Raw genomic sequence first — 13,285 nt, forward strand, 5'->3', positions numbered from 1 at the left:
ACGGGTTGCCAATTGATTATTATTTATGAATAAATGGCTCTAATGCTACACAACATGCTCAGGATGTTGGATACGTTGATGATTTCCACAGTAAAGGCTATAGCTTGTGGTGAAGAATCATAGGTGAAATTTGGAGGGAAAAAAGAATGGTTATATAAGATTTTACCGAGCACAATTACAAAGTGGTCCATTTCATTGTGGGCAAAACACTGAAAAACACCAACATTTTTTGGATTTTAAATTTGGAGGCAAGGGGGGGCTCCCAAACCCTCTGATTTTCTACCCTTATAAGGCCACCCTAACCCCATCCCGACCCATTTTAACTCCTTACCCCACTTCCCTTTATATATTTATTCAATCTTTTTTGAGTTTTTTGGAGTTATTGTCCGCTCTGGTATGTACTACTCTGTAATGTTTGCAATCAAATGGCTGGACACTGTTTTTTGGCAATTTCACAATCTTTCTTTAACCCATGAGGTTCCCGTAGTTGAAATGCTCTCTATGCAAAAGCAAACTTAAACTGGCTGATCAACAATGGATGGCTAACAATACCAGACAAATTAGAGGAGACAGCTCTGCTCCATCACAGGCAATACGGGTTGCACAAGATGGCCTCCTTGCACAGGACGGATCCACTGAGAAAAGGGAAGGTGAAACTTCGAGTGATGTTCGACATAAAGCACACTATCAAGTGCAAGTACAATAGAAAAGCTCCTCATGGAATTCTATAATGGGCATAATATTTATGTAGTGTTTTGGCACTTATAGATGTGCAACCTTTTGGAATGTACTGTAATACATGTTTCTATTACATACAATAAGACCATAGATATATGAATGATATGCCCAGTGAATATTAGATGTATCCGTACTAAAACATGATTTGATTGCAAGTATTGAACGAGCAAGAATGTAATCATTTGATGTCTTTATTGCATTTAATAAATTAGTTATAACTTAAAAGTTGACCAATGTGAAGGTCCAGGAGCCGTATGAAGAATTGCCCTTGCTTTATCCCCCAATGATTGTTGATTCCATAGAATTTGGATTTTGTGATTTGGAATGATTTAGCTGAACTCTTTTGAATGTTTTTGTTTGGATTAAAAGGTCATAGTGGAGTAACACATTACTCTTGGATTTGCTTGAACTTCTTCATCCTTAAACCTTGGTGGAATACGGTCCCTGATGAAAAGACTTTGTTGGCCTTTGAGCGCGCTGCTGAACGGTTGATAAGCATAACGCGGGTTTGATCACTTTTTTTTATATTCCCAGTCCTATCCATATATCTTCCCCTCTGTACCAGTAGGCCCACCATCCTCCAATACTTTAAATCTCCCTTGCTTTGCCAGTGCACTAACACAGCCTGTTTGCCAGCTGTGTTACAAATTAGCAATAAAATACATTACTGTTCAGGCATACCACCTTCTGATTCAATTTCCCAGGTGCATTCGCCCATGCAAAGATGTTGCTTTAATATATATGTTATCCAGCTGCAAGCCATTTATTTATCCTCGTGAGAGCAGGATAAGAAGCAGAACCATATCTGTTATTTTTTTTTATCTGATTAGGAGTAATGTATTATTTTTGTGAAAAGATGACCAAGATGATTTATTTGCTGTAATGTGGTTCCCTTTGTCAAATCCTCTATAGCACAGAACTTCACTTTTTAAGATAATGAGAATGAGTTTACCTCTTCCACGCCACATTCATGCATAACTTTGAAGAGCAGATAGTCTGTTGAGACCTGATATGTGTTATTGAATTAGAACGTTGCCCCATAACAAAAAGCTGTTTTATGGGGGTTACCATATTTTCTAACCTTTATCAGCTTATTACTGTGTTCCTGTTGCATACCAATGCTGCATATATGCCCATATGTGCCATGCATTTCTAGAGATGCTCCTCCGGTAATTTGCATTCTGGGAGTTGTAGTCCCAGATTTGTAACAGAAGACACAAAACTAGAGGTCCCTGAATGCATACAACACAGGACTGGATGGGCATAACCTGGCTGAGATGGCCAATGTTAGCCAGTATGCAATTGGACCTGGGTCATAAAACTTCCATCTCTACATGCCTCTAAATATCAAATCTCACTCATACCTACTTCCATCCTTTTCACGTGCCACGAAACGCCACTGTGTTGTGTTACCATTTGATGGAACCACTCCAACTCCTACCTATTTGTTGCTTAAGTGATGATTTATGTTAATCTAAGATGTACTCAAATCATGCATTGATAAGGGAAACGTATTGATTACAATTGATGACATTTTGTTGACATACACATCTCTAGAAATGTAATTGGCATCAACTTATTTCATCAACAGACACATTATGCATCCGTGCTAGATATCAGAAACCCCATTGGTAGATCTTAGTCACACAACCCGCCTCACAAAACTATCACACTGTGTACCCCAACCCCTCCACAACTTCCTACTTCCCAGTCTGTGGCTATCCATTAACCACCCGTACCAGTCCAGCGAGACACTGGCTAGCGCCATTTTAAGTGAAAAGGTCAGTTTCAGATGTTGTTGCAGCCGAGTGTGCGTATGATAGTTTATCAACCTTCTTGTTGATGTTGTCATGGTCATAAACAACGAAATCAGATACAGGAAATAGGCGCTACATTAGGTAGGACCATGAAAGATTTCTTTTTTTCTTGTATTAATTCAAATGTGCCTTTAGCAAATGCGTGAGAGCTATGCGGCTGTTCATGGCGATATTCCCCTTGGCAGTGGGGTGCCCCAGCCAGTAACAGCACCCCTGTCTGCATTAAAGAACACTCGTTTTATTCTGGCTTTTCACGTAGGCAGCGGGATGTTATCAGCAGTGTTGGGCGGCTGTCTTGTCTAAGAAAGCCTGAGTATGTTCTTGGTTTGGGCTAGGGCAGGTTTGGTGTCATGATTACAATGTGCTTACACCCTGACCTGCGTTCCATGTAATCTTGAACATACGCCCTCATTGCATTGTCTTTTCCTTTAAACGCACTTCCATTTGCGGCGTTGACTTTCTCTTAGTACTCTAAACACTCTGCTTTTGGGGTTCCTACCACCAGCATGTACTGTGTTGTCGTATTCTGAAGTACATTTTCTGCTTTGGATTCAGATAATTCAAAGGACATTTGAAAACCACTAGGAAATGTGAAGCCTAACTTGAAAATTGAATCCAAAAACGTACTTTGTATATAGTATATAGATTTACCCTGCATTACTATGGGCCTCATTACACGGTAGGTGGTAAGGGTTTACCGGTACCGGTATTTTACCGGTACCGGTAAACCCTTACCGCCTTACTACGAGGTTCCTTTCCGGGTTGGAGAATTTAACGCTGCTTTTTGCAGGCGTTAAAAACCAACCCACAAAGGGACCAGGGAGCTAATTATGGTACCGCAATTTGCGGCACCGTAATTAGCACCTTCCCCATTCCCATAGGGCCCTACGGGGCAAAAATGGGAATGGGGAAGGGCAATGGGGGAAAGGGGAATTACTGCCCCGCCAATCTTGGAATAGGGCGGTAATTCCCCTTTCCACCAAGGCGGAGCCAGTATTTTACCGGCATGGACCAAGGTGCTAATAGCACCTTGGTCCACCGCCATCCGTGTAATGTGGCCCTATGAGTGTTTATTACATGTACACATACATTACACATGGTTAGGAGTCCCGAAATGCTTTTTTATACTCTTCCTCATTCCAATATATACATTTTATATCATGATACTTCCTAAAAACTCCCGAATGACCAATTGGATCACAGTAACTATACTGAGCACTTGTTCCCATGTATTGCCAATGGGTGCAGGTTTAGTCAACAGATAAGTGTGCCAAAATCTGACAGGCACAATAAGGAATAACCACAAAGGGTAAGACCACGTGACTGTTGACTCCCATTTGCATTTCCTTTTCCAAGCCCTGCCCCGACATTGACCGGAAGGCGCAGACTGTAGAAGGTCTTGCAAATCCTGCCTGCGTACATTTCACACGCATAGGTTACACTTACACCCAGCTTTGTGAGTTGCATGTCATTTCAAGTCAGTGATTATGAGTTTTATCATAAGGTAGTCACACTTGTGCCTGGAATAAGCTTTGTGAAACGTCGAATAATCACACTAGAAATGGTCTAACTTGCACATTGAATTTTCCAATTAATAAATAATTTATTTTAGTGCAATTGTCACATAGAGGGCATTATCGACCTCCTCTATACTAATCAGCTTGCTTGGTGTGTGGTCAATAATCTCTTGGATGGCCCTGATCCTAAACATTCTGACTACAGGAGCAGCCTGACAGCTGGCAATGCTCGCAGTGAGTGTTTCATTTTATTTTGCTACAAAGACCCCCTAGATTCATAGACATCAGGAGGAACCATTATCGCCTTTGCCGTGGGCAATATCTTGGGGGGAGGTAAAATAATATCACAATAAGGGGCTTGGGGTAAGCCCCCCAAATATATATAAAAAAATCAATGAGTTTTTTCAGCTGCAAAATGTTGGCAAAAAACTCAGCAAAAAAAAGCCTGGCAGTCTAATAATATACAACTGCACAATTGTACACCACTGCATATCACATCATGTTTGGGCAGACAAATTAGGTGGTATGCAGCCTAATACATGCTTTGCAGGGATTAAGACACCTCAATGCATTAAATATGAACTAGTAATATGGGCTAAATATTAACATTGTGTCCTGTCATGAATTGTAACGTGGTGTTGTTATTGGTGTTGCTATGCTCCAGTAGCTATATTCTCTTACTGAGCAGCAGAGGTGAGTCAATCATCACTACGTGATCATTATTATTATTATTATTATTATTAATAATTTTTTATAAAGCACTTAATACCAGCAAGTGGTTTCTAAGCACGGAATAGGGATTCAAAGCTCGGTTGTGCTGCATTGTCTTGTTTCCAAAACAAACCCGTTGCCCCTGTGCTATCCTCCCTCCCCAGAAATGATACCTCATGGTGTACTGTAGAAATATTGGGCAGGCGCTGTGCAGGGACGGATATGGAATTGAATAGTACATGTGCTTTACTACAACCAGGGTTACTTCTTCAAGAGGAGCCAGCAGAATGTGTGCAGTACTTAAAGCGGGCTCCTGCGCTCTCCCCTGCAGGAGAAAGGGGTGATCACCCATTGTGACACACCTTTCATTGATGTTGGATGCAATTGAAAAACAATTTGGGCCTAGCAGACATTATGACAACACATTTCCAAATTCGGTGGCCTCGCACAACCTGCCCCCATGTCAAGAAATTGCACCCACATATTTTCTGCTGTGGTCATTGAGACATCACAAGGCTTAGAGAATCATACGGGTGTCCTGCCCTTGATCAGGCAATTTGTAAAATCATTTTTCAAGTGCGGGGGAGGCGCTAATTTGAATTGAAATGATTCCACTTCTTCCGAATCTAATTTGCAATAAAGGCGAGCTGAAATAATACAAGGGGAACTTGAAACAGGACCTGCCTTCATGCTCTCAGGTCTGATGTGCACATGTACTATATACACTGACACACACACAAATATAGCTGGTTTGACACAAACTAACCATGCCATGCACGCGTTTACCTTCCAGCAATGCCAACCGCTCACTACAAAGGACTTACCGAGAGTGATCACTTCGAAGCACATTGTTAGTACAGTGTAGGCAAGCGACAGCAACAAAAGCCAGAGGTTCACAAATGCAGAGTGCAATGTTCCATGGAGAAGCCGGACAACCAGGGCTAAACAACACATGCAGAAAAAGAAGGACACAGGGTTTCACGTGTAATCGGGGGACAACGAAAGCTGACCTTGTCTCATTCCGACTCGAGTGCCTTTCAAGTACAGAAGAATTAGCGCGGCTCCTGAGCACATTGGAGCAATTTCCCTCGTGAAAAAAACAGGTTTCAAGTCATTGAGACACTACAGTTAGGTGAGCCTTTAGCTTGGCCAATAGGAACAAGTGGCTCCATGGAGATAGAAATGGGACTGCCTTCTGCAAATTGTTTCCCCACTTTTGTTACTGTTTCCTGGCATACATCCAGCAATGGGGACATGCCATGTTATTTCTGATTACCGCATGCTCGTGCCCGGCAAAGGCTTGCAATGGGAGAGTATGGTGACACATGTTCATGTAGCCTAGAGTGCATGTAATGGACGGCCTCTGACTCATGCAGAAGTGCATGCTGTAAGTTTGCATATACAGCGTCACACTTAGCGGCCAGCACCTTGACCATGGGAATGAAGAGGCAGTGGCAAGCTAGACCAGCTTTAGTGTCATCATGTTCTGCCTTAATGGCATTTGGCTTTCACAGCAAGGCTCAGGAGTTTAGAAATGGAAGCCTTTTTTGATTTGGGAACAAGAAACACTTAGTTAAGCATACATACTCAGCGTTGCATCGCATTTGCCAACGGGTGCTACCCTTTCCTTGAGCAGATAGAAAGGTTAAGTCTGGCCTGAGGAGGTTTGCTTAATTACTTGCAGTCCCTGTACTCACAGTAGTAACAGTCTAAGATACATTTTATTTTATTTTAGGCTTCCCTTTCTGAGTTGCATTCAAGCATGCTTTTATAGTGGCTGGCATTAAATATATATTTTGACTTACATTCTGCTTCCCCACAATGTTGTCGAACGGAAGTTCGGGGCTCCACGATCCTTCGGTGAAGGTCGCCCCGCTGTTTCGGCGGTCTGAGCAGCTGACAGCCTCTTTCACGATGTCTTCAGGCAGGGTGAGCAGACTTTCCTCCGGCTGCTTTATCAAGTAGGTCTCGATGTTGTGTTTCCGCAGGAATTCATTGCGCTCTTTCCCGTGTCCTTCCTCGACATCGTAATCCCCGTTGAGGCAGTCCAGAGTGGCCTTTGAGATGTGAATCCTCCTGATCAAGGAAATGCAAAGAGCATACATAATATGATATATTTCTGCTTTTACCGGTGCAGTATAATCAGCCTCAACAACACCTTCTACAATTTGCCTAAGAAGGCACAGTCTTTTTTTTAGCTCCATAGGCCTGCATCTATACAAAGGGACTATACATTCATGCTTTTAAATGACAGTCATATAACTTTATTTTGCAAGTTGATTTCTGTGTTCTGTTGTTCATAAGTCGATCCAAGTGAGTCTCTAGCATTGGTGCTCAACTAGCTAGACCCATTCTCTAGCAATCACACAATCAAACTAATCAGGGAACTTCAATATTTAAGAACGAACATGTATTTGTACTGTTAAAAGATGTTTTGAAAACGGTCCATACATATTTAAATGTCATTTTATGTGTGTAGGTATATGAAGAGAATATGTAGCCCTCAGCAGGGCAGCATACTGTCTCCAAGGAAGGAACATAGAGCGCATGTCAACAAGAGGACTGCTCCAAGGCACGGGTGTTGCTAGGTCTGGAAATGATCCAGGGCTACGCTAATGTCCAAACTGATAGGACGCAGGGCTAGCTAGCCTTTTCGATGTAGCCCCTGAGCTTCTATCCGGGGATACAACCAAAAGACCCAGGGCTATAGCTCCCTCAACACCCCCTAGCAACATCTCTTCTCCAAGGTCCCCAAATGTGAAGCACAGGGGCAACGTGCTGGTTTTGGAAGCAAGACCTCACAGAGTAACAGAGGTTCGAATCCCTGATCCGTGCTTATAGACCATACTCAGGTATTAAGCGCGTTATTAAAAAAAACAATAAAATACATGGTATTTTGTTTATTGTATATAAACTGTAGCATAAGAAAATAAATATTCATCTTAATTTGTTATTCATCACAATATCACAATACAGCAGTCTCATTTTATAGCCCCTTTTGCTATTTGCTATCTCTATACAATTCCTCTCAACTGTAATAACAATGGCCCTCATTACAACACTGGCGCTATACCATGGTGCTATTAGCACTATGGTTGGTGCCGGTGTTGTAACGAGTCCACCATGCTGAAATGGGGAAATACCGCCCCATTCCAAGGTTGGCGGGGCAATATTTCCCCATTTCACCATGGCCTTTCCCATTCCCATTTTTGCCCCATAGGGCTCAATGGGAATGGGGAAGGCGGCAATTAAGGTACCACAAATTGCGGTACCGTAATTGCCTGCGAGGTCCCTTTGCGGGTCCCTACTTTAACGGCTGGTCCAGACCAGCCGTTCAGATCGGGTCCCGCAAAAGGACCTCGTAGTAAGGCGCTAAGTGGTTAACGGCGCCGCAGCCTTTTACGGCACCGTTAACCACTTAGCGCCAGGGTCGTAATGACCCCCAATGTGTTTCTAAACCCCCTTTATTCTCTTTTTTATTTCCACAAGAACACCCTCTTCTATGGTCTTCAATTGCCAGTAACCCACCCGAGGAGCTAATAATGTTGAGGATTGCAGAGAGATTGGAGTCCAGGAATTGGAAAATAGGGTAGTGGTGCCTCTCTTTCAATCCTTGATGTGGGAAGAGGAGCTGATGAAGGAGTGTGATGCTGGACCAGGCAGTGTGACCTGTGACTTCAGAAACAGAAGATGAACTTTGTGGGAGTACGTGGGGGTATTTCCGGGGTGAGGAGTAGGCACAGGTTGCAGGGGATGGCCAAAAATCTGAGGATCAAAGAGGAAGATGCCAATCTGAGGGGTGAACATGGGCTTATATAATCAGAGTCATCCACCGCTCCAGCACTCCTGATTGGCTGGCACCACCTCGCTAGGTGCTAAATCAATCGACAATGTGTTAACATTGGAGACATGTTCACCAGTAGCTGCTGCCGAGATGCTCTGGGAATTGGCGATTGGTAGCTGTGGTACCTCCAAATTCGCTCTTTCTAAGGAAAGACAGATCCTACAGCCCACTATTCCAGAGGGAGACCAGCAGAAAAGCTCCCACGAGTCTGGAACCATTGCCTGAAAGGCCCCCTTCAGAATACTACATGTTTACTTTGGTTTGGTTAAGGTTTTTCAAATCTATCAGGAACCCACACAATCAGATCACTGCATAAAACAATATTACAATCAAAAGAACAGCATAAAACACGATAAATAATCCACTGGTCAGTAAGGAATGAAATTAAATGTACAAAGTCAGAGAAGCACCAACTATTCAACCTCGTTCAAATAGACGTGACTTTATTAAATAATACTTTCAACGCGTGGGTGTATACATACGACAACTGATGCAACGTTGTGCAAGTACTGAATACAACTGGCCTGAATACATAGTTCCCCTAGACAGGTACACTTGGAAACTAAGCCCAGTAACGCCTCTTATTTCCGGGAGAGCACATTTCTTCTTGGGAGGTGCAAGAAGATCCAGGAAAAAGGAAAGCTTGAGTGGCTTTACACATGAGTGTGTCAACCAGTTTAGCCTTTTACACTCAAGGGTGACATAAACCGTGCATTTAAGATTAAAAATGAGTTCCATCCGTCTGCTTTGTACTAATTGTGTGGATATTTTGCGATTCTCAAATAAACTTCATTATAAAATTGGAGTCCGGAGGGCCCCAGAGCCTGGATGTGGCTTGTCCTGTAAATAGCATTCAATATCCACATATTTCATTAAAGCAGAGCTGATGGTGAGCTCTCCTTGCCTTTATATTGAGGAGGGATTTGACAGGTGGGTCCAAATAATTCACCCAGATTAGGTACCTAATGAACTGGCACAAGAGCCAGCCCTAGTTAAGTCGGCCAGGGGACAGCTGGAAGATGTTAGAGTCAAAACCCTGAAGCAGGATTCCTGACTTTCTGGCATTACGAAGAAACCAGTTATCCAAGATCCAGGCGTGAGCAGTCAGCAAACGGTCTCCAGTTCTGGTCTCATGCACAGATCTTCTCAGCAGGACAATTATATGGCAATATCATGGTGGTAATGGATTTACCACCACGCTACTGGCACTTTACCAATATCGGCCTGGGTGGTAAAGTGTAAGAAGAATGCCCAGCATATGCTCAGATTTCTTTTCTCCACTTTAAAACCAAAAACGTTGAGGAATTATTGCAGGTGGAATTACCAACCAAACTAATTGACTCCAACTTGCCAAAGTAGTCTTATGGCCATCATAAATCTGGGCTAACACTGCCTTTCCACACCCATCGTCTGTCACGTTTACCGCCGGAATAAGTGATGGTAATGGTAACCAAGTTTTGCCACGTTTCCCAGAGACTCATAATGAGACTCAAAGTGTCGACCTGGTCTTCCAAACTAGAACCAGGGTAAAACATACATTTGTCTAGGTTACAACTGTGGCCTTATGTAAGTTTCCTTCACACTATAGGCACACATGTCACCTTCTCACTTGATCTCTGATATGGAAGACAGCTTCACCAACAACATCAGAACACTTCTCAGGTCCCCCAGCTAAATATTCCATCCGGCCCTTGCATTGCTTACATTCTGCCAGAAAGCAAGTGGCATGGCATGGATAGGGGGCGGTGGCTTATGCGTCCGATAGATGGGTTAGGGACCTGTGGCATCGGATATCCTTTTGGAAGCTCATGAGCTACTACTCCTAGAAGTTCACAAAAACTCCAACCACCTGTTTGAGCTAGGAGGAACACCAACTGAGGTTGCATATTTCTCAGGTCAGTTCAGTGGCTTCTGTCATCCTCCCCATATTTTCAAAGTTGTTTTTTTAGGCTCACCATTTTCTAGATACACGTGGGCACCTGACATGACGGTGCAGTTCAGTACTGCAAGGCCAGTTGCTCCTGAGGTACACCGTAATGCACTAGCCCAGGTCTTGCGTCTTCATTGAACCCTCTGGCTGCTCCATGGAATTCCCACAGCTCCCAAAGTTGGATTTTGCAAAGATGTTTCCACAGCAAGGTAGCCAGTCCGAACTGCCAGGTCATATCCCACTATTGTCAGGGATCAGCTACAGAATTGGCTTCTCCAACCCGAGTAACCGGCCGATTTGCAAAGCAGGGACGCAGAGCTTCTCAGAATCAGCAGGTTCTGGCTGAAGCTCTTCTAAAGCAGGCAAATAGTTGCTGAGGATCACAACAATGTTACGAGTGAGAGCACGACCGTGCGGCAAGGAAACAACCAGAAGACAGGCCGTATCTGTCTACGCTCCAAGACTCTGGAACCTTTTCCCTGTTAACATCAGATGTACACTATCACTTCTACAGTTCAGGAAGGTGCTCAAGATCCTCCTCTTCAAGGAATGGTTCCTCCTTAACACATAGGTCCGCACCCCCTGCACTCAGTCCCCGACTTACCTTAGACTCAGTGATCTGCTCCCCACTGTATTCCCCCAATGCTGCCAATTGAACACCCTTCCATGTCAGTTCGCTGCTCCTTTTATCTCTGTTTCCTTCACCGTGTTCTTCCCCCTATGATTGTAAAGTGGTCCGTTGCATCCCAAAGCCAGGTCCACGACCAGTAAAGACCCTAATAATAAAACTGACAACGTGGTTGTCAGAATGTCTGTTAGTTCCTTTCAACTTCATCCACTACGCCCTCTCTGTCTTCATTGGGATCCTTGGGACATACAAGTACAGACACACTCATGAAGGATGTAAGATTCTTTTTGTAAAAAAATGTGAACATTTTTAAATAAAAAAATAAATAAAATAAATAATAATAATATTGATAGGGGCCCACCAGCAAGCTCTTTAATAGACCATTGATGCTAATTCTAGGGTATCAGGTAATAAAACCGCGGCAAAAATGTCACCGGTAAAAATAAATCGCGGCAAAATTGCAGTTGTTTGACCCGGTAAAAGTGTACCCCATTATACAATTTAAGGGAAGCGGGGGTTGTGGGGGTGTCCCCCACTCCCCTTAAATGGTATAATGGGTTCGGGGGTTGCAGGGGTGTCCCCTGGATCCTTTACAGGATTTTGGCGGCAAAACCACAGGTTTTTTGCCACGATATTTTGTGTTTGCGCCCATTTTTGCTGCAATTTTAAGACATGGAACCAATTCTAGGGATAAAGACAGTAACCTATCAACCTGGAGCTAGAACCAGTCTACCATTGTTATGATATGATAGGTTATTTATAACGCACTTAATACCCAAAGGTTTCTAAGTGCGGAGCCGGGGATCGAACCTGTGTTTCTCCATGTCATCTTGCTTCCAAGGCAAGCACATTGCCCCAGAGCTATCCTCCCGAGACAACATGTGGACCTCACTAGCTATGCTTGGAACTCATAGTAAAGTTCTGACCTCTTATACAGGATGGGTGGGGAACGTGCTACCACCCAGCAGAAATGTCCACCAAGTAAAACGCTGGATGAATATGTTAGGCAGCAGTTTAAGACTTTAACAAACTATAATTTAGGACCCACTCAAAATGAGTTTACTCCACATCATTTTCAACACCCAAATGACATAAACTTTCCAGAAATGGGAATGGTAGCTCATTAATGCAGGGAGATTTTAATGTAATAGTTTCTACATTTTTTGAGATCCTGGCCTGTGGAGCATTTGCAATGCCAATGTGTCTTTGTGCTGACAAACACAAGCCAGACTAATGTGCAGTTCAGGAAGTAAAATGCTGCCTCCTTTCTAGACAACCTCCTCAGGGCATCCACCCTAAACATGTGTGGCCACTGCACATGACAAACCGAAGTGTGCACGTTTATATTGCAAACCACTACGCATGTACACTGGATATGCTGTTCTGGAGGCACGACCACCGCAAAGTAATGGATCAATGTGCATGAGTTAGGGGTTGTCCACGTTACTGGCCTGTGCTGAGCTGACCACAACTGGTGCATGGTTATACGAAGAAGTAGCTCTGCCCTCAGCTAGGCACAACAAGTTCCTTTCTTTCACATTCCCAGTTATTTTACTAATGGGTGAACTTCTGGACAGTACTTGTTCTGCTTCCCTGTGGTTGGTTCCACCCTGGACAGGGTTGGACTGGGAACCAAAAGAGGCCCTGCAAAGAATGTTCAAAGTGGCTCCATATTGCACATTTTCAGCAAGCCTAACCCTTTTCCTATGAGAAAATGTTGACATAAAATAGAATACCACCACACAAAAGAGTCCCAGAGTGCAGAGGCCTACTGGGCAATCTCCAGAGTTCCCTATAGGCCAGTCCACCTCTGACCTTGGGGCACCATCTCTCTTGGATACTCTCCTGTCCTAATCTGCATGGACGTGAGTGCTCTTCCTATTCAATGTTGACCCCTTCCTCCCGAATACTCTGTGGATTGCCAGCTGCCAAGATACAGTGAGGCGTGACTCCTTGTGCAAGCCAGCAGCTTGCTCTCATCTCATCTGTTGGCAGGAGAAGCAGTTATGATTCCACCCACATGGTACCCTAAAGTGTTCTGCGCAGGCGTTCTGCATAAAGTCCCAGTTACTTGCAACACTTTTTGGGCTGGCAGTCAGT

The 13,285-nt window shown here is 43.7% G+C and overlaps 1 protein-coding gene across 2 annotated transcripts in view; it reads right to left on the reverse strand.

Annotated features, from left to right (window-relative positions):
- Nucleotides 1–13,285, reverse strand: part of ADCY8 (adenylate cyclase 8) — a 1,651,787-nt gene that overhangs the window by 606,376 nt on the left and 1,032,126 nt on the right. For both annotated transcript variants that reach the window (XM_069621638.1, XM_069621637.1), the window contains exon 7: nt 6,589–6,859. In XM_069621638.1, coding sequence (XP_069477739.1) covers nt 6,589–6,859 — 271 coding nt within the window. The remainder of the gene's footprint in view (nt 1–6,588; nt 6,860–13,285) is intronic.

The sequence above is a fragment of the Ambystoma mexicanum genome, chromosome 5q (genome assembly GCF_040938575.1).
Source record: "Ambystoma mexicanum isolate Mex_15411 chromosome 5q, UKY_AmexF1_1, whole genome shotgun sequence".
Lineage (NCBI taxonomy): Eukaryota > Metazoa > Chordata > Amphibia > Caudata > Ambystomatidae > Ambystoma > Ambystoma mexicanum.